Raw genomic sequence first — 21919 nt, 5'->3', positions numbered from 1 at the left:
TTAGTTGTTAACCTGAAGGGGGTTGTTTGGGAACTGCGGACGTTCAGTTCCTCTTGCCTCCTTCCTTCCTTCTCAGGCTGCTCAGACCCAGAGCCCCTGTTGACAAAGACCCTGCAGAGACAAGCCCTAGGAATGTGAGCTCCCCCAAGGCAAGGCACTGTCTGTCTTGGTCTCTGCTGTATCCCCCCACTCTCCGAACAGTCAGCACTCCCTGCTGTTGGAGGCATGATTTGAATCTTCTGTTTTCTCCTAATGACAGATTATAAACCACTTCCCCATTCTGCATTTGGGCTGTCCTGTCAAACCTGGAATGATGGGTGTGTGTTTGGGTGGGAGAGAGGGAAGAGGATAGGGCACTCACAGTGGGTGCTGCTGGTTGAGCTGGGAGAGCTCTCTGCCTTCCTGCTACCTGATCAGGGGGATTTGGTGAACTTACTCAACCCTCTGCACCTTCTAACTTTAAGTCTCACCCCTGACACTCCTGACTACTGCCTCACCCAAGGACACGAGACGCCCTAGAGCATCCCAGAACACATTTCTTTCCATGATGTGTGGTCTACAGCAGGAAGCTTGGGTTGGGGGTGAGGGGATGGCAAGGCTGGGCTCCATCTCTATTCCATCCTTTTCTCTATGACACAGCAAATAACAAAGAGATTTACTTCTTGTAAAGACTCTCACCCAAGACCTCCACTCACCCTTGCCCCACCACTCTGTAGCAATTTGGAAGTAGTAATATAAACACCCAAGTAAAAATGGTTTATTAAAAAAAAGATATCGAATGAAATCATTTAACAAAAAATACAGGCAGGTGGTTCCAGCCTTGGTTTAATCAGCCTTGGTGATTAAAGTACCTTTTGGGGCTCAGGTTTTTTGTTTAAATTGATATAAAATATACATAACAAAATTGACCATTTTAACCATTTTTAAGTGTCAATTTAGTGGCATCAAGTCACATTGCTGTACAACTATCACTACTGTTTATCTGCAGAACTTTTTCAACATCCTAAACATAAACCCTGTGCCCATTAAACCATCACTTCCCATGCTCCCCTCCCCTCAGTCCCTGGTAGCCACTGTTCTGCTTTCTGTCTCTGTAAATTTGTTCACTCTCAGTACCTCATGTAAGTGGAATCATAAACTATTTATCTGTTGATGTCTGGCTTATTTCACTTAGCATAAAGTTTTCAAGGTTCGTCCGTGTTGTAACATGTATGAGTACTTCATTCCTCTTTCAGGCTGAAGGATACTTCGTTAGGTACATATCACATTTTGCTTAGCCATTCATTCATTCATTGATGAACATTTGGGTTGCTTCTGCCTTTTGGGTCTTGTGAATAAGCTGCTATGAATATTGGTGCACAAATATGGGTTCAAGTCCCTGCTTTCATTTCTTGTGGGTCAATTCCTAGAAGTGGAATTGCAGGATCATGTGTCAATTCTATGTCTGAAGTTTTGAGGAAAGCTGCCATACTGTCTTCTGCAGTGGTCACACCATTTTACAATCCCCCCCAGCAATGCTCGAGAGTTTCAGTTTCTCCTCTACATCTTCATGGACTGAGACAGAGTCTCACTGTTGCTCAGGCTGGAGTGCAGGGGCACAATCTCGGCTCACTGCAACCTCTGCCTCCCGGGTTCAAGTGATTCTCCCATCTCAGCCTCCCAAGTAGCTGTGATTACAGGCACTCACCACCATGCCCGGCTAATTTTTTTTTTTGTATTTTTAGTAGAGACAGGGTTTCACCCTGTTGGCCAGCCTGATTTTCTTTCTTTTGATACTAGCCATCCTAATGAGTATGCAGAGCTGTCTCACTGGAGTGTAGATTTTCACTTCTTAGAACATAGAGTGCCATGGGCTCAGGGTCAGGATGGGCAGAGCTCCAGCAAATGACATAGTAATTATGGCAAGGGGTGAGGCACCAGGGCAAGCTTTCTAAACCATGCAAGGGAAACTAGTAAGAACGTGGCCTCCTCTGCTTCCTGTGACCACATTGGGGGCTGCATTGACACTGAGACCAAGAAGAACCAGTGGACATGAGGCTTGGAATGTGACTGTGAAGAGAAGGGAGGAACCCCACGGGGCTGCACTTAGGCAGGAGGTCTTAGAGAGTAGTGGAAGTGTGCCCTGAAGAAGAGCCAACAAAGGAAGGCCTGCTGTCTTTGGGCAGGGAGTCCTTGCTGATCAAGCCATGTATAGCTAGAATCTTGAGGAGTCCATGGCGAAACTTCTGGCCAATGAAGGCGTAGATGAGGGGGTTGAGGCAGCTGTGAAGGATGCCCAGAATCTCGGTGGCATCCAGAGCCCGGTCGATGTGATTGCGGCGCTCACAGGTCTCCTGGATCACCTGGGTCCTCATGAGGGTGTCTGCCAGCAGGACCAGGTTGTAGGGCAGCCAGCAAAGCAGGAAGATGAGGACAACAGCAAAGATGACCCGCATGGCCCTGTGCTTCTGCCCCATGTGGGCCTTAAACAGTGTACGCAGGGTGAATCCGTAGCAGAACAGCATGATCAGCAGTGGCACGATGAAGCCAAAGGACTGGGGCAGGATCCGTAACAGCATCCGCCAGTTTGCTGTATTGTTGCCCATGTCCTCATAGCAGACTGGGCTAACATTGGATGGGTAGATGGTCCTTCGGAAAAGTAAGACAGGCAGGGCCAGGAGCAAGGACAGACCCCAGATGCTGAGACATATGAACTTGACCAAGTAGCGCTTCTGGGTCAGTGTGCGTGTGGCATGGACAATGGCCAGGTAACGGTCCACACTGATGCAGGCCAGTAGCAGGATGCCACTATAGAAGTTGACTTCCTTCAGGAGTGAGACCACCTTGCACAGGAATGTGCCAAAAATCCAGCCATTCACCTTGGAGGCGGCCCAGATGGGCAAGGTCAGGGCAAAGAGTAGGTCGGCCAAGGCCAGGTTCAGCAGGTAGACATCAGTGACGGAGCGGCCGACCCTGCTGTATAAGATGACCAGTATCACGAGGGAGTTTCCCAGCAGGCTCAGCAGGAATACCAGGGCATAGATAATGACCACAAAATACTTGTTGATTTCCAGGGATTCTGGTTCACATGGGGAGGCATCTAGTAGAAAAGGGGGCAAGTCAGAGCTGTAACTGTAATTACTAAGATCTTCACCTTTCCAGAAATCTTCAAAGCTGTCACTCTCCATGTTAAAATCTTCCATTTTTGAGGTAAACTTAAATCCTGACCTATAGAAGAGAGATGAAGGTTACTGCATAATAAATTCCCCATATTCTTGCCCATTCACCCAAGAAACTGGGATAGGATTCTTTGTGTTGGCTTGAGTATTACACTGAAGTAATTTTTCCCTTCAGATTTGTAAGTGGTAGCTCTTAGGTTATGAGATAAATTTGGTGATAAATGGTATATTTTATGAAAGGACCATAGTTCTCTTTAATATAAGAGAGAAATTCTTAGCATTTCTTTTAGCATCGCCATCACCTAAAACTTTGTAGAAAGTTCTCTTTGGATAATCCCCACAGAACACTCAATACTACCTGGATCCTTCAGTGGCGAGCATCTTTGGCTATCAAGGCTGGGTTTAATGTTCAGAAATGTGAGATGTGAGATGTCACTCAGTTCTTTTTTTTTTGTCTTAGAGATGGGGTCTTGTTATGTTGCTCAGGATGGTCTTAAACTCCTGACCTCAAGTAATTCTCCTGCCTCTGTCTCCCAAAGTGCTGGGAATATAGGCATGAGCCACTGCACTCAGCCCCATTCAGTTTTTAATCAGGGGATTAAGCAGGAACTCCAAATGGGCTATACGCTCAGAAAAGATCATGGTTTGACTATAAAGCTGAGACATGAATCCCTTTGTTCAATTTTCTAAAAGTTATTTTAAAAGACGTATTCTGGAAAATGGTTTGAACAATTGTGGCATGGAGTTTTGGAAGGCTCGAGCTAGCAGAGTCTTTAGTTAATTAGTAAGGCCCAGCGTTTCTCTTTTGGGTAGAAGGAGACCTGCTTTGGGAATGTCTGTGTAGTTTGGAAAAGTATATTAAAAATAATAAGCAAGCGGGCTGCCTGATTCTCCCTGTGGGTGGAAACGTAACAGCTTATTTGGGGAGCTCTGGGCAGCCATGTGCCGCCATGCGGGATGAGCAGACACAGCCAGTCTGCTCCTCAATAAGAGAGAGGGGCAGCAGGAAGCAGAGAAGACAGGGGTTGCACTACCCTTGCTTGGTGGCTCTCCAGCCCTGCTGGGGACCCTTCCTGTCCTGCATGTGTGTGCCTCAATCCAGCCCTGACTCCCCTGTTCCTCTCAGATTTAGTCTAGCTCCTGGGGCTCTGCCCTTGCCACAGGGACAGCACAGATCCTGCTCTGGGGAAGCCTGGGTGTAGAGGGTGGGCTGCAGTTATTCAAAAATATTATCCCAGTGGTGGCTCACACCTGTAATCCCAGCACTTTGGGAGGCCGAGGTGGCAGATCACTTGAGGTCAGGAGTTTGAGAGCAGCCTGGCTAACATGGTGAAACCCTGTCTCTACTAATAATACAAAAATTAGCCAGGTATGGTGACGCGCACCTGTAATCCCAGCTACTTGGGAGGCTGAGGCACAAGAATTGCTTGAACCCAGGAGGTGGAGGTTGCAGTGAGCCGAAATCACATCACTGCACTCCAGCCTGGGCAACAGAGCGAGACTCTGCCTCAAAAAAAAAAAAAAATCCCAGTTTCTCAAAGAAGTCAACTAAAGCAATCCAGCTTCCTAATTAGCTTCTTTTTGAACCACAAAATAGATCACCCTCCGGCCATTGCCTTAGAGTAAGGGATGACCACCCTACCACCAACCATGTCCAAGTCCGTAATCTACCCCCAAAATGGAACCCAGTGTGAGAGAAAAACCAGGAAGTTAAAGGTCCCAGAACCCACTTCACACTCACCAGGCTGGGCACAGTCAGAAAAAGATGCCCAAGAACAATGTGGGTGAGGAAGTGGAAAAGTCAGAACTCTCCCACATTGCAGGTGGGAATGTAAGATGGTGCAGCTGCTTTGGAAAACAGTTTAGCAGTTGCTCAAAAAAGTTAAACATAGAGTTACCACATGAACCAGCAAACCCCAACCTAGGTATACACCCAAGAGAATTGAAAGCTAATGTTCGTAGTAGCATTCATCATTAAGGCCAAAAAGTGGAAACAAACCAAATATCCATCAACTGATGAATGGACAGACAAATTGAGGAACAGTCATGAGCAACTGAAAGACTTTTTGGTCAATGACACATCACAAATACCACAGTGGTCCCATAAGATTATAATACTGTATTTTTAGTGTTCTTTTCCTATGTTTATATATACGAACACCATTGTGTTATAATTACCTGCAGTATTTAGTACAGTAACATGCTGAGTAGGTTTGTAGCCTAGGAGCAGTACTCTTTACCATATAGCCCATGTGTGTAGTAGGCTATAACATCGTATACTCTACCATGTTCACATGACATATTTCTCAGAATGCATCTGCATTGTTAAGCAACTTATGACTGTATTATCTACAACAGAATATTATTCAGCCATGAGAAGGAATGAGGTACTGATACACAATACAACATGGATGAACCTTGAAAATGTTAGTCTAGGTGAAAAAAGGCAGACACAAAAGTTTTCTTATTGTGTGATTCCATATATGTGAAATGACCAAAATAGGGAAATGGGTAGAATTGGTAGAGACAGAAAGTAGATTGGTGGTTTCCAGGGTCAAGGGGAGCTGGGAGAGGAATGTTAATGACTACGGAGTTTTTCTTTTGAGTGATGAAAGTGTTCTGGAATTAGTGGCAATGGTTGTAGAATATGCTAAAAACTTTAAATGGGTGACTTTTGGGGTATGTGACTTATGTCTTAATTAAAAAAAAAAGATTAATCAAAGGGTACACGGCCTTGCAAAGCAAATACAAATATTCCAACAATAACAACAAAAGTCCCAGGGAGGATTTCTTTTTAGCAGAAAGGAAGTCTCTGTTGTCATCAGTCATATGTAGCAAAGAAGAAAGCTGAAGAAGATTAAGCAAAACTGGAAAAATAATGCCACTTTTCCCCCAAGAGTGATGGAGTTCTTAGCCATCACCTTCCTGACAAGTTTTTAGTTTCTCTTTTAAGAGTTAGGGGCCAGATACATTGCCTTCCCAGCATGCCAAGGCAACTGATGGAGAAGATTCAATCAGTTGTAATGTACTATACTAGATCACAACAATAAAAGTTAACATTTGGGCCGGGCGTGGTGGCTCCGAGCGCTTTGGGAGGCTGAGACGGGCGGATCATGAGGTCAGGAGATCGAGACCATCCTGGCTAATGCAGTGAAACCCCGTCTCTACTAAAAATACAAAAAATTAGCTGGGCGTGGTGGCGGGCGCCTGTGGTCCCAGCTACTCGGGAGGCTGAGGCAGGAGAACAGCATGAACCCGGGAAGTGAAGCTTGCAGTGAGCCCAGATGGCGCCACTGCACTCCAGCCTGGGCGACAGAGGAGACTCCGTCTCAAAAAAAAAAAAAAAAAAAAAAGTTAACATTGTACTTTATGTATGTCTTACGTAATTTGTTAGCAATCCCTCATTTCTGGCCCTGCCTGGCCAGAAGGCTGGGGAGGTATTGAGAGGGCTGGGAATACAGCTTGCTGGACCAGTATAGTCAGCAAGACCTGAAAGAAGTCACCAGCTCCTCAGTCCCATGGTTGAGAGCAAGTTTGCTCAGAGGCCCAGGGTATGTCCAATGTAGTCAAGAGGTCAAGGGTGGATCACTTCTGGGAGCAGATGATTACAGATGCTCTTAAGGGAACAAATGACCCAACAGAAGACCCACCTCTGAGAGTAGATGCAGGGCATATTGGGTGCAGAGAGCTTGTGCTCTTAGAGAGCAGGGCCTTGTATGTATGAATATTGGCTGTGAGAAGCCAGGACTGAGGCTGCTGCAGAAACTGCCATGTCAGCACAGGCAGCAGTGGCAGAGCATGTTTCACAGGTAAATCCTCGCTGTGGATAATCCAGTGCTCAGCTGTGCTGGGGGTGGGCTGGAGGTGTATGGGTGAGCTCATGCTCCCAGGCATTATGGGTCAGCTTCAGGTTCCAGAGGGAGAGCATGCAAGTCAGAACAGAAGGTAGAGAACTCAGCAAGGAGAACCAGGTCAGGCCAGTGACCTCCAGCTCCTAGGGTAGGGAGAGCGGTGTTTGTTGTTGGTGTTGTTTTTTAGTTTACCAGTCTCTACAGAGGATGACTTGGCAGTTAGAGGGACAAACTAAGGGAAGGAGATGACACATCTGAGGTCTCCTTTGTGCCTCACAGGTACATGATCTCCATGGCTCATTACAAATAGATACAATTAGGCCCTGTTTCTAGAAGACTGAGGCACAAGGAGGATCAGCTGACCTAACAGGGAGGCTCAGTAACCAGCCTGCGATCACAGGGTGGAGAAGCGGTGAAACCACTGTTCCAGTGAGGTGTAAAAGACTACACTTGCATTATTTGTAGTCTATAGCCCTTCCTCTTAAAAAAAGTGCACCTCATCTGTTAAACATATTTGTAAGCTAAGTTCTTTTTTTCTTTCTTTTTTTCTTTTTTTGATGCAGTCTCGCTCTGTTGCCAGGCTGGAGTGCAATGGCGTGATCTCGGCTCACTGCAACCTCTGCCTCCCGGGTTCAAGTGATTCTCCTGCCTCAGCTTCCCAAGTAGCTGAGATTACAGGCGCCTGCCACTGCACCCGGCCAATTTTTGTATTTTAGTAGAGACGGGGTTTCACTATGTTGGTCGGGCTGGTCTCGAACTCCTGACCTCAGGGGATCCGCCCACCTTAGCCTCCCAAAGTGCTGAGATTACAGGCATAAGCCACCGCGCCCAGCAAAGCTAAGTTCTTGAGATATCATTAAATCAACCTGTATATGGTCCACTCACATTCTTTGATGTTTTATGCATTGTTTTCTTTTGCCGTTTCTTTGGCCCAGAATGAAAGAAACAGCTCTTGCAGGGACGATAAACCAAACACCCTTGAACTGGCTGGGTCCGGCTGACCACACAGTCACATTTTCCAGGATAAAAAGGGGGCTTCCTTGACTTAGGGAAAATGCCAGCACCTTAGTGACTCATGGTAGTTTGGAAACTCCATAGATGATGGCATGAATTCTAATTTATTACGTGAAAATGCTATAGAACGAGAGACATTTACAAGATCTCAAACATCTAAGGCAATCTTTTTAACAACAAAAGAGTCATTTTAGTACAGTTCCAGTATTCTTTCTCTCTATAAATATAATCCACAAATATTTGCATTTAGTGTCAGGAAGTGGGAAGCAAACAGTGTTCGGCCCATCCTCAGACCCAGTCCTAGCCCAGGCCAGGAGGGCTGGCTGAGTCTTGGAAGGCTGCCAGGCCAAGGGAAAAGCATGGGCAGCAAGTGGCTCTGAGTGGTTGGAGAGGGTTGTGAGGGAGGAGGAACAGAAGTTCTTCCTTTGGGGATGGGGAGCCCCAAAGGGAGAAAATGAAGAGGCCAAGGGGTGAGGGTGAGGGGCCCACCAAGGGTGGGGAGAGATGCTTAGGATAAATGTAGGCTGGGTATCAAGGGAAACAGAGAACAGAGACATTCTAGCTGGTGGGAAGGGTGGGTGTTCCAAGACTTACTGGGTCGCTGGGCTTTTCACCTGTAGGACACCTCCAGAAGGGCAGCTGTGACCTATGAAAGGGAGGTGGTGGTGAGAACACAGTGGAGGAAGTGAGTGGTAGATTAGATTGCTCAATGCAATTCAGGGGCGGAGCTCCTGAGGGTGCGGGTGATTTTGATAACTTTGAATAATTAGTTCCCAGATCAGCTCTCGGATGCATAGTCATTTCATAGACTCATAGAGTTTATATTGGGAAGGGACCTGAGGGGTTTCTAGCTAGTCTTTCCATTTTACAGATGGGGAAACTGAAGCCCAGACAAAGGAAATGGCTTGCCCAGGATTGCATGGATTTCTTTCATCTTTGCTGTATCTCAGAGCCGCTGGCTCCTTCAGATGCCTTGTCTGAGTCTCCTGGCGTTCCAGCTGCCTCAGGCTTCCCCATCATACCATTGGCAGTACTATAGCTCTTCAATGTCTTTCACATGTCAAAGGGAGCAGTGCATTAACACGACAGAGATGGACTAAAGCTTCTGGTGAGTCTGGTGGCGTTCCTCCCTGGACCTGATGCCTCTACTTCTCGGCCCCACTCCTGCCTCTCGTCTTTCCCCTCACTCCCCAACCATCTGCTCTGACCACAAGTCCATCTCTGGGTATTGATATTCTTTCTTGGTTCACACACTTGGCATTGGGTCTGAGGACACCAACTCTGCAGCAGCTTACCACCCTTGGAGCCAAGACCCTCTAATTTGGAAAGAAAGCCTTTTGGTAAAAGGGAAGATTCCACCAAAGTCCAAATGCATTTTTAAAAACAATGTTAAGTGACCCTAAGAATGTATTTTATCAATTTGCTATTGACTACAAATGAATGAATTAATCCAGGCAGAGCCACGAACACAAATTCTGCTCTCTCCCAAGTGCCCGCCCCAGTGAACAACACCTCAATCCCCTCCATTATTCCTTACCCTATCTCTTGCTCCATGCATCCCAGGGCCCAGAGGGGACTCAATGCCTGTGGCAGACGCACTTAAATTGCCTGCCTACCCCAAAGAAAGAATCTTTGAGTCCAACTGTTCAGCAAATGTTTCTTAGTCTTTGTCACCTCTCTTTCCCAAGCTGGGGAAGAATGCAATGCCACCTGGCCAGTTGACGCTAAAACCAGATAGAGGCTTATTACATATGGAGAGAGGCAGATGACACCAGGGCTAGCTGAGCAATTCTGGGCAAGTGACTTTTCCTTTCTGAGTCTCAGTTTACTCATCTGTAAAATGGGGCCAATACAGAATCCAACTCATGGGGTTGTGGTGAGGATGAAATGAGGGATTGCTTGTGAATCACGTAAAACATACATAAAGTACAATGTTAACCTTTATTGTTGTGATCATTATTACTGGAATAGTTTATTCACTGATAACATGCTGCCTCTCTCACTACATCCCCAGTCAAGGGAAAGCAGTCAGCAGTGGGTCTGCTTTCAAGGCTGACTTTGATGACATCTAATTTACTTTGACCTGGATATTAATTGTCATATTAGCTGTAGTGTTGAGTGTCTACCAGGTTCTAGCTTCTGGGCAAAGTGCTTTCCAGAATTTGTATCAATTAATCCTCAGGATAACCTCATGAAGCAGGCACTTTCTGGATGAGGAAATGACTCTGAGAGGTTAAGCAACATACCTAGAGTGACACAGCTGAACTAGGTTTTCAGTTTAAAAAACTTCTAAAAATCTGCTCTCAAATCCTATCTCCTGTTCACTGTAATAAGGAGCAGGATCCCAGCCTGAAGTTTCTGAGCTCCATTAGGTACCTCCCTGTGTCCCAGAAAGTCAGATACAAAGGATATAGAGAGGGGAGCCCGGATTTGACATTTCCCAGTCAGCCTCCTTCTTCATGCTCCTTAGGTCAATTTCATTTCCATGGAGATCACTGCGGTTATATGTAGGGTGGAGTGAATTAAAAAACTCGCTTCTGGTGCGATGGCTCATGCTTGTAATCCCAGCACTTTGGGAGGCTGAGGTGAGTGGATCACTCGAGGCCAGGAGTTACAGAACAGCCTGGCCAACATGGTGAAACCCTGCCTCTACTAAAAATGCAAAAATTAGCCAGGCATGGCAGCGCACGCCTGTAATCCCAGCTACTCCAGAGGCTGAGGCATAAGAATTGCTTGAACTCGGGAGGCAGAGGTTGCAGTGAGCCGAGATTGTGCCATTGCATTCCAGCCTGGGCGACAGAGCAAAACCCTGTCTCAAACAAAAACAAAACAAAAACCTGGCTTCTAATCCTGCTTGGAGAAGTCATTCTTTCTGGGCCTTGGTGTGTGCCTTTGGAAAACGGGAGCTTCTTCTAATTCTATTCTGTTCAGCATGGTAGCTACTAGCCATGTGTAGCTATTTAAATTAAAATTAATTAAAATAAAGGCCAGGCAAGGTGGCCCACGCCTGTAATCCCAGCACTTTGGGAGGCCGAGGTGGGCGGATCGCTTGAGCCCAGGAGTTTGAGATCAGCCTGGGCAACATGACGAAACCCTGTCTTTACAAAAACAAAAACGAAACAAACAAACAAAAAAACAACAAAAAATTAGCTGAGTGTAGCGGCACATGCCTGTAGCTGCAGCTACTTGGGAGGCTGAGGTGGGAGAATCACCTAGACCTGTAGGTCGAGGTTGCAATGAGCCAAGATCATGCCACAGCACTCCAGCCTGGGCATTGGAGTGAGACCCTATCTCAAAAAAGAAAAAATAAAATAAAATAAAATGAAATAAAAATTGAGATCTGCAGTCACACTAGTCACATTTCAAGTGCTCCGTAGCCACGTGTGACTAGTGACTACCATACTGGGCAGGGCAGGTCTAGGACATTTCTATTATTGCAGAAAATTCTTTTGTGCAGCACTGTCTAGGTGAAGACTTAGTTGTCTTTAGCTCTAAGCTTCTACACTTCATCACCGCAGTTCTCAGGGGCCTCAGAGGAGGCTGAAGTTTCCAGATCTCTTCCATTAGAAATATGTCGCCAGCATCTCAGACTGAACAAGTCACCTACCTGCTGTTATTGGAGTGGCCACCGATGTCTTCACTGTGCCTCAAGGTTGGGTGGTAGTCAGAGCTGTTAGACAGGAAAAAAAAAATGAAACAAACTTGACGATGAAACTTCTGACCTGGGTTGCAAGGGGGAAATCCAGGATGCCCTCCTGGGGAGGTATTCCCACAGAGGAACAATGAGGTCTGTCCTGGGACTTTGGCCCAGGACAGGTGCCACTTAGTGATTGTGGGATGAGTGCTGGGGATTTTCACATCTTCCTGTCTGATGGCTTCTGGAGGAGCCTACCAGTCTGAAGGTGGAGATTTGTCTACCCACCTTCTGTCTCTGAATGTTTTGAACCTGCACTTCCTTTTTTAACAAGGAAGATGCAGGCATCCCAGCCCCCGCCAACGGACTTGTCTGAACTCGCATGCAGTTTCTTCCTTCTTTCCAGGGTCAGAGTGAGAAACGTCCCTCCTTCTGTTTCTGATGAATCCCCGCACCTGACTGTGGGACCCACTGCCTCTCTGGTCCTTGAGGATCCTGCTTTCTCTCCCCTCTGTCCTGGCTCTTTCCCTTCTACCACATCTTACTTATGGCTTTATCATGCTCCCTCTGTCCTAACACCCTTTAGCCACCACAGCTGCTCTCTCCACTTCCTCACCTCCCCTCTGCTGCTCAACAAAGACACTGCAACTGGCTTCCTTCCTACTGCTCCACTGAAATAACTTTCGCCAAGGTTCCCAATGACCTCTGGGTTACTAAACCCAGCAAATCCATTAAAAAAAAAAAAACAAATTGCTTTCTTTCCCCCCAAGACAACAGATTGGAGGCAGCGTTAGCATGCCTCTCCCATCTGGAAGGACAGAATAGCGTGTAGAGATTCACACTATAATTTTTTTTTTTCTCCAGGGACGAATGCAGGAACTGAACAGGAAAGCTGAAAGAATCCACAGAACTTTTGAAAGAAGTGGCAGGCTGCAGACTAGTCTGTGAGACAGGCAAAAACTCACCTCTAGGCAGAATAGCACTGTACCCAGGAAGGAGAAAACGGCTGCATATTCTCAGCTATCACCACTGCTTACAACACCCTGGCTAACCAGAAGTCCTGCGTCTGTTCACGTGGTAAGTTCACTATAATTATAACCAGCATTTGAGAAAGCCAACACTCTAAGCCTATCTACAACCAAGAAATCTTGCAGAGTTTGCATCACTCCCCTCCCACTTCTGTCAGAGATGGTGCTGGTATTCACTGCTGGGAATCTTGAAGACAGGTAACACCACCGGATCCCTTGCAGACATTCCCCAGCACCAGCCCAGAGTCTGGTAGGCCTACTGGGTGGCTAGACCCAGAAGAGCACTGTAGTCTGGCTCTCAGGAAGTCCCATTCCCAGAGGAAGGGGAAGAACATCACATCAAGGGAATACCCTGTGGAACAAAAGAATCTGAACGGCAGGCCTTGAGTCCCAGTTCTTTTCACTGGTGGGAAGTTTCCTATTGCAGAGACAATTGCCATGCTGGGCAGAGTGGGGGAAAGTTTGCACCTCTACCCAATAGGCAGGCAGCCTCTGGTATTGTGAAGGGTCTTAGAGAAGGGATCCTTGTTCCCCCTGGTACGCCACTGCAGACAGAGCTGGAGCTTCTCCAAAGGAACGCAGCATTGATGCACCTATAGACAGCCTTCCTGGAACAAATCAGGGTGATTGCATCCCCACGGGAGGAGCACTCCCCAGATTCAGGCTTGCATGACAGGCAGTCACAATTCCTCTCTACTTGGAACATCAACATTTCTACAGATGAAAATAACTACCTGTCTGATCTGAATAGCTGGAACACTGGGACAGGAGTGAAGCTGGGAGGTGGATAGCTTTCCAGCTGGCCTGGTGGGGGACCTGAGGTAGCTCCTACCCTTCGCCCTGACAAAACCTCAGCACATCTAATTGAGAGCTCTCCCAGGCACTCTCATCAAGGCTGGGATCTCTGCCCACCTGCTTTAGCTACAGCTGGTGCCTACCCACCTGCTTTAGCTACATCTGGTGCCTACCCAGGGATACTTCCCCTACTGGTCCAAAGCCTGAATTATCAACTCAGTAAGTAAAATACTGGGGAAAAATTAAATAAATAAATAAAGAGTACACCACGAGAGAATGAGGTAAGCTTAAAGAGATTCCTGCCATTCCAACCCTGTAGGAGACAGTAAACCTTCCCACACACCAAGTACATAACTGCTACAACCAGGATCTGGGAAAGCCAGCACACAAGGACTGTCTCTAACTAAGGAACTCATAGAGAGTCTTCACTCCTAAAATCCAAAAGTCTTCACCCCTAAAAACCAAGGATCAAATTAGGCTAAAATAAACTATAAATATTAAAGTCAGATCCTTAAGAGGGAAGAAAAAGAAATAAAAAAAAAAGCATAGTTGCTGGGCGTGGTGGCTCACGCCTGTAATCCCAGCATTTTGGGAAGCTGAGGCTGGCAGATCACCTAAGGTCAGGAGTTCGAGACCAGACTGACCAACATGGAGAAATCCTGTCTCTACTAAAAATACAAAATTAGCCGCGTGTGGTGGTGCATGCCTGTAATCCCAGCTACTCGGGAGGCTGAGACAGGAGAATCACTTGAACCGGGGAGGTGGAGGTCGCAGTGAGCCGAGATCACACATTGCACTCCAGCCTGGGTAACAAGAGCGAAACTCTGTCTCAAAAAAAAAAAAAAAAAAAAGTCAAATCAAAAATAAATTCAAGAATAACTTGAAGAAATAGTCTACCCAAATGAGAAGGAACCAGAAAAGTAATTCTGGCAATATGACAAAACAGGGCTCTGTAACACCCCCAAAAGATCACACTAACTTTCCAGCAATAAATCCAAACCAAGATGAAATTTTTGTAATACCAGACAAAGAATTCAGAAGGTTGATTATTATTATTATTAATATTTTGGGACAGATTTTCACTCTTGTTGCTCAGGCTAGAGTGCAATGGTGTGATCTCGGCTCACTGCAACCTCTGCTTCCTGGGTTCAAGTGATTGTCCTGCCTCAGCCTCCTGAATAGCTGGGATTACAGGCATGTGACACCATGCCCAACTAATTTTTGTATTTTTAGTAGAGATGGGGTTTCACCATGTTGACCAGGCTGGTCTCGAACTCCTGGCCTGAAATGATCTGCCTACCTCAGCCTCCCACAATGCTGGGATTGCAGATGTGAACCACTGTGCCTGGCCCAGAAGGTTGATCATTAAGCTACTTACGGAGATACCAGAGAAAAGTAAAAACCAACATAAAGAAATTTAAAAAAACCAATTCAGGATATGAATGAAAAAATTTCTGGAGGGTATATATCATAAAGAAAAACTAATCAAAACTTCTGGAAATGAAAGCATATTTAGGGAATACAAAATGTGGTGGAAAGTTTCAACAATAGACTAGAACAATTAGAAGAAAAAATTTCAGAGCTCAAAGACAAGGCATTTGAATTAACCCAATCAGACAAAGATAAAAAAAAAAAGACCAAAAGAAATGAACAAAGTCCCCAAGAAATATAAAATTATGTAAAACAGCCAAACTTGAGAATAATTGGTATTCCTGAGGGAGAAGATAAGTCTAAAAGTTTGAAAAACGTATTTGAGGGAATAATTGAGGAAAACTTCCCTGACCTTGCTAGAGATCTAGATACCCAAATATAAGAAGCTCAAAGAACTTCTGGGAAATTCATTACAAAAAGATTATCACCTAGCCACATAGTCATTAGGTTATCTAAAGTCAACAAGAAGGAAAGAATTTTAAGAACTGTGTGACAAAAACATCAGGTAACCTATAAAGGAAAACCTGTCAGACTAACAGCAGATTTCTCACAGAAACCTTGCAAGCCAGAAGGGATTGGGGTCCTATCTTTACCTTCCTTAAACAAAATAATTGTCAGCCAAGAATTTTGTATCCGGCAAAACTAAGCTTCATAAATGAAGGAGAGATAAAGTCTTTTTTCAGCCAAACAAATGCTGAGAGAAATTGCCACTACTAAACCAGCATTATCAGAAATGCTAAAAAGAGTTTTAAATATTTAAACAAAAGCTTTATGTGCACCAAAATAGAACTTCCTTAAAGCATAAATCTCACAGGGACCTATAACACAATGAAAAAAACAAAGTATCTAGGTAACAACTAATATGATGAATAGAACACTAACTCACGTTGAGAGGTGAAGCCAGCTGGATTTTTGGGTCGGTTGGGGACTTGGAGAACTTTTCTGTCTAACTAAAGGATTGTAAACACAGCAATCAGTGCTCTGTGTCTAGCTAAAGGTTTGTAAATGCACCAATCAGCACTCTGTAAAAATGCACTAATCAGCGCTCTGTGTCTAGCTAAAGGTTTGTAAACGCACCAATCAGCACTCTGTAAAAACACACCAATCAGCACTCTGTAAAAATGGACCAATCAGCACTCTGTAAAATGGACCAATCAGCAGGACATGGGCAGGGCCAAATAAGGAAATAAAAACTGGCCACCTGAGCCAGCAGCGGCAACCCACTCGGGTCCCTTTCCATGCTGTGGAAGCTTTGTTTTCTCACTCTTCACAATAAATCTCACTGCTGCTCACTCTTTGGGTCTGCACTACCTTTATGAGCTGTAACACTCACTGCGAAGATCTGCGGCTTCACTCCTGAAGTCAGTGAGACCATGAACCTGCTGGGAGTAACAAACAACTCTGTATGCACCACCTTTAAGAGCTGTAACACTCACTGTGAAGGCCTGCAGCTTCACTCCTGAAGTCAGTAAGATCACAAACCCACTGGAAGGAAGAAACTCTGGACACATCTGAACATCTGAAGGAACAAACTCTGGACACACCATCTTTAAGAACTGTAACACTCACCGCGAGGGTCCGTGGCTTCATTCTTGAAGTCAGCGAGACCAAGAACCCACTGGAAGGAACCAATTCTGGACACATTTTGGTGACCACGAAGGGACTATTGCCTATCGCCAAGTGGTAAGTACCATCAGACCCCTTTCACTTGCTATTCTGTCCTATTTTTCCTTAGAATTCGAGGGCTAAATACCGGGCACCTGTCAGCCAGTTAAAAGCAACTAGCGCAGCTGCCAGACTAAAGACAGGGGTGTCAGGCTTTCTTGGGAAGGGCTCTCTAACAATCCCCGACTCTTCGGAGTTGGGAGCGTTGGTTTGCCTGGAACCAGCTTCTGCTTTTCCTGTAATACTGGGCTGAGCTGAGGGTCAACAGAGAGGAAAGCCATTCAGCTCTGGGGTCCCGACAACAAGTTGGTTGAACCTATGGCCATGAGCGGAGCTCTCAAAGTCATGTCACCCAAGTGAGACTCGCCCATCTATCCTACCTATCCTGACCATTGCCTCCTGGGTCCTAATGCCTGTCAGACAAACTTCCTCTCGCCTCTCTTCTCCAAGGCTAGTCCTGCTTCTAAAAACCACTCCCTGTCTCTGGTGCTTTTCTAGTTTCTCCTGTAAGAATGATTTCTAGTATAAACTTCAGGACTCTGTTACCTTCTTTAGGCACCCTGGCTCACCAATCAGAAAGACATAATTTTTGCCAAAAGCGCCATCATGGGGGGACTATCTGGAACTTTAGGATCCCTCCTCAGACAAGCAGGCCTAACAAAAACTATTCCTGAAGCTAGGATATGGGGAGCCTCAGAAATTGTATCCTTACTATTCATATAAATAAGGACAAAAGGCATCACTCTTCCAACTCTGGAGATCCCTTCCCTCCCTCAAGGTATGGCCCTCCACTTTATTTTTGGGGCATAACATCTTTATAGGACATGGGTAAGATCCCAGTACTAACAGGAGAATGCTTAGGACTCTAACAGGTTTTTGAGAATGCGTTGGTAAGGGCCACTAAATCTGATTTTTCTTGGTCCTCTTTGGGGTCTAGGAGGACAGGCAAGGGTGCAGGTTTTCGAGAATGCATCAGTAAGGGCCACTAAATCCAATCTTCCTCGGTCCTCCTAGTGGTCTAGGAGGAAAACTAGTGTTTCTGCTGCTGCATGGGTGAGTGCAACTATTCCGATCAGCAGGGTCCAGGGACTGTTGCGGGTCCTTGGGCAAGAGATGTTTCTGCTGCTGCGTCAGTGAGTGCAACTATTCCAATCAGCAGGGTCCAGGGACCATTGCAGGTTCTTGGGCAGGGGGAGAAACAAACAATCCAAAACCATGGGCAGTTTTGTCTTTCAGATGGGAAACACTCAGGCATCAACAGGCTCGCCCTTAAAATGCATCCTAAGCCATTGGGACCAATTTGACCTGCAAACCCTGAAAAACAGGTGGCTCATTTTTTTCTGCACTATTGCCTGGCCCCAATATTCTCTCTCTGATGGGGAAAAATGGCCACGTGAGGGAAGTATAAATTACAATACTATCCTGCAGCTTGACCTTTTCTGTAAGAGGGAAGGCAAATGGAGTGAAATACATTATATCCAAGCTTTCTTTTCATTGAAGGAGAATACACAACTATGCAAAGCTTGCAATTTACATCCCACAGGAGGACCTTTCAGCTTACCCCCATATCCTAGCCTCCCTATGGTTCCCCTTCCTATTAATGATAAGCCTCATCTAATCTCCCTTGCCCAGAAGGAAATAAGCAAAGAAATCTCCAAAGGACCACAAAAACCCCTGGACTATTGGTTATGTCCCCTTCAAGCTGTAGGGGGAGGGGAATTTGACCCAACCCAGGTACATGTCCCCTTCTCCCTCTCTGATTTAAAGCAGATCAAGGCAGACCTGGGGAAATTTTCAGATGATCCTGATAGGTATATAGATATTCTACAGGGTCTAGGGCAAACCTTCGATCTCACTTGGAGAGATGTCATGCTATTGTTAGATCAAACCCTGGCCTTTAATGAAAAGAATATGGCTTTGGCTGCAGCCTGAGAGTTTGGAGATACCTGGTATCTTAGTCAAGTAAATGATAGAATGACATCCAAAGAAAGGGACAGATTCCCTACCAGTCAGCAAGCTGTCCCCAGTATGGATGCCCACTGGGACCTTGACTCAGATCATGGGGACTGGAGTCATAAACATCTGTTGACCTGTGTTCTAGAAGGACTAAGGAGAATAGGAAAAAGCCCATAAATTATTCAATGATATCTACCTTAACTCAGGCAAAGGAAGAAAATCTTTCTGACTTCCTTGGGCAACTATTGGAGGCCTTAAGAAAATATACTCCCCTGTCACCCCACTCATTAGAGGGTCAATTGATTCTAAAATATAAATTTATTACCCAATCAGCTGCAGATATCAGGAGAAAGCTCCAAAAGCAAGCCCTCAGCCCTGAACAAAATCTGGAGGCATTATTAAACCTGGCAACCTTGGTGTTCTATAATGGGGACCAAGAAGAACAGGCCCAAAAGGAAAGGCGAGATCAGAGAAAGGCCGCAGTCTTAGTCATGGCCCTCAGACAAACAAACCTTGGTGGTTCAGAAAGGACAGAAAATGGAGCAGGCCAGTCACCCAGTAGGGCTTGTTATCAGTGTGGTTTACAAGGACACCTTAAAAAAGATTGTCCAATGAGAAACAAGCTGCCCCCTCGCCCATGTCCACTATGCTGAGGCAATCACTAGAAGGCATACTGCCCTAGAGGACAAAGTTTCTCTGGGCCAGAAGCTCACAACCAGATGATCCAACAACAGGACTGAGGGTGCCTGGGGCAAGCACCAGCTCATGTCATCACCCTCACTGAGTCCCGGGTATGTTTAACCATTGAAGGCCAGGACATTGACTTCCTCCTGGACACTGGTGTGGCCTTCCCAGTGTTAGTCTCTTGTCCTGGACGACTGTTCTCAAGGTCCATTACCATCCAAGGAATCCTGGGACAGCCTGTAACCAGGTATTTCTCCCACCTCCTCAGTTGTAATTGGGAGACTTTGCTCTTTTCACATGCCTTTCTTGTCATGCCTGAAAGTCCCACACCCTTATTAGGGAGGGATATACTAGCCAAAGATGGAGCTATTATCTACATGAATATGGGGAACAAGTTACCCATTTGTTGTCCCCTACTTGAGGAGGGAATCAACCCTGAAGTCTGTGCATTGGAAGGACAATTTGGAAGGGCAAAAAATGCCCGCTCAGTCCAAATCAGGCAAAAAGACCCCATCACTCTTTCTTATCAAAGGCAACATCCCTTAAGGTCTGAAGCTCATAAAGGATTATAGAATATTGTTAAACATTTTAAAGCTCAAGCCTTAATAAGGAAATGCAGCAGTCCCTGCAACACCCCAATTCTAGGAGTACAAAAACCAAACGGTTAGTGGAGACTAGTGCAAGATCTTAGACTCATCAATGAGGCAGTAATTCCTCTATATCCAGTTGTACCCAACCCCTATATCCTGCTCTCTCAAATACCAGAAGAAGCAGAATGGTTACTGTTCTAGATGTCAACGATGCCTTCTTCTGTATTCCCCTGCACTCTGACTCCCAGTTTCTCTTTGCCTTTGAGGATCCCACAACCACATGTCCCAACTTATGTAGGTGATCTTGCCCCAAGCGTTTAGGGATAGCCCTCATCTGTTTGGTCAGGCACTGGCCCAAGATCTAGGCCACTTCTCAAGTCCAGGCACTCTGGTCCTTCAGTATGTGGATGATTTACTTTTGGCTACCAGTTTGGAAGCCTCATATCATCAGGCTACTCTAGATCTCTTGAACTTTCCAGCTAATCAAGGGTACAAGACATCTAGGTAGAAGGCCCAGATTTGCCTACAGCAGGTCAAATATCTAGACCTCATCTTAGCCAGAGGGACCATGGCCCTTAGCAAGGAATAAATACAGACTATATTGGCTTATCCTCACCCTAAGACATTAAAGCAGTTGTGGGGGTTCCTTGGAATCACTGGCTTTTGCTGACTATGGATCCCCAGATCCAGTGAGATAGCCAGGCCTCTCTATACTCTAATCAAGGAGACCCAGAGGGCAAATATTCATCTAGTAGAATGGGAACCAGGGGCAGAAACAGCCTTCAAAACCTTAAAGCAGGCCCTAGTACAAGCTTCAGCTTTAAGCCTTCCCACAGGACAAAACTTCTCTTTATACATCACAGAGAGAGCAGGGATTGCTCTTGCAGTCCTTACTGAAACTCGTGGGACAACCCACAACCAGTGGCATACCTAAGTAAGGAAATTGATGTAGTAGCAAAAGGCTGGCCTCACTGTTTATGGGTAGTTGCGGCAGTGGCCGTCTTAGTGTCAGAGGCTATCAAAATAATACAAGGAAAGTATATCACTGTCTGGACTATTCATGATGTAAATGGCATACTAGGTGCCAAAGGAAGTTTATGGCTATCAGACAACCAACTACTTAGATACCAGGCGCCACTCCTTGAGGGACCAGTGCTTCAAATATGTATATGCATGGCCCTCAACCATGCCACTTTTCTCCCAGAGAATGGGGAACCAATTGAGCATGACTGCCAACTGCCGAGACCAGTTCAGTCGGGGAGACCCTAACCCAGTGGCACTAGAGGAATTAAAGACACACACACAGAAATATAGAGGTGTGGAGTGGGAAATCAGGAGTCTCACAGCCTTCAGAGCTGAGAACCTTGAACAGAGATTTACCCACGTATTTATTGACAGCAAGCCAGTGATAAGCATTGTTTCTATAGATTATAGATTAACTAAAAGTATTCCTTATGGGAAACAAAGGGATGGGCTGAAATAAAGGGATGGGTTTGACTAGTTATCTGCAGCAGGAGCATGTCCTTAAGGCACAGATCACTCATGCTATTGTTTGTGGTTTAAGAATGCCTTTAAGGCCGGGCGCGGTGGCTCACGCCTGTAATCCCAGCACTTTGGGAGGCCGAGGCGGGTGGATCACGAGGTCAGGAGATCGAGACCATCCTGGCTAACACGGTGAAACCCCGTCTCTACTAAAAATACTAAAAATTAGCCGGGCGTGGTGGCGGGCGCCTGTAGTCCCAGCTACTCGGGAGGCTGAGGCAGGAGAATGGCGTGAACCCAGGAGGCGGAGCTTGCAGTGAGCCGAGATCGCGCCACTGCACTCCAGCCTGGGCGACAGAGTGAGACTCCGTCTCAAAAAAAAGAAAAAAAAAAAAAAAAGAATGCCTTTAAATGGTTTTCCACCCTGGGTGGGCCAGGTGTTCCTTGCCCTCATTCTGGTAAACCCACAACCTTTCAGAGTGGGTGTCATGGCCAGAACATGTCACAGTGCTGCAGAGATTTTGTTTATGGCCAATTTTGGGGCCAGTTAATAGCCAGATTTTGGGGGGGCCTGTTCCCAACATGTCCACCTTCTTTGATTTGCAAAGTGATAAAAGCAAAGGCAGCTTTG

General features: G+C 45.9%; 1 protein-coding gene across 4 annotated transcripts; it reads right to left on the bottom strand.

Annotated features, from left to right (window-relative positions):
* Window positions 1–735: 735 nt before the first annotated feature.
* On the bottom strand, window positions 736–12724 carry CXCR2 (C-X-C motif chemokine receptor 2). Of its 4 annotated transcripts, XM_063695197.1 has the most exons (4): window positions 12623–12724; window positions 11631–11693; window positions 8618–8669; window positions 736–3207 (listed from the first exon to the last, which is right to left on the bottom strand). In XM_063695197.1, the coding sequence occupies exon 4, from the start codon at window positions 3180–3182 to the stop codon at window positions 2100–2102; it is 1083 nt and encodes a 360-aa protein (XP_063551267.1). In that variant the 5' UTR covers window positions 3183–3207; window positions 8618–8669; window positions 11631–11693; window positions 12623–12724; the 3' UTR covers window positions 736–2099. The 4 variants fall into 4 exon arrangements, with proteins under 4 accessions (XP_063551267.1, XP_004033233.1, XP_063551268.1 ...); XM_004033185.5 differs by lacking the exon at window positions 12623–12724 and having other exon boundaries at window positions 11631–11956; XM_063695198.1 differs by lacking the exons at window positions 8618–8669; window positions 12623–12724 and having other exon boundaries at window positions 743–3207; window positions 11631–12029.
* Between the last annotated feature and the right edge of the window lie 9195 nt (window positions 12725–21919).

Source organism: Gorilla gorilla, chromosome 11 (assembly GCF_029281585.2).
Source record: "Gorilla gorilla gorilla isolate KB3781 chromosome 11, NHGRI_mGorGor1-v2.1_pri, whole genome shotgun sequence".
In the NCBI taxonomy this organism is placed as follows: domain Eukaryota; kingdom Metazoa; phylum Chordata; class Mammalia; order Primates; family Hominidae; genus Gorilla; species Gorilla gorilla.
The sequence above is the reverse complement of the archived record's forward strand: the minus strand, read 5'-3'. Positions and strand labels throughout refer to the sequence as shown.

Coding starts and splice junctions, on each gene's coding strand:
- CXCR2 (XM_063695197.1), bottom strand. CDS start 3,182: ATGGAAGATTTTAACATGGAGAGTGACAGCTTTGAAGATTTCTGGAAA.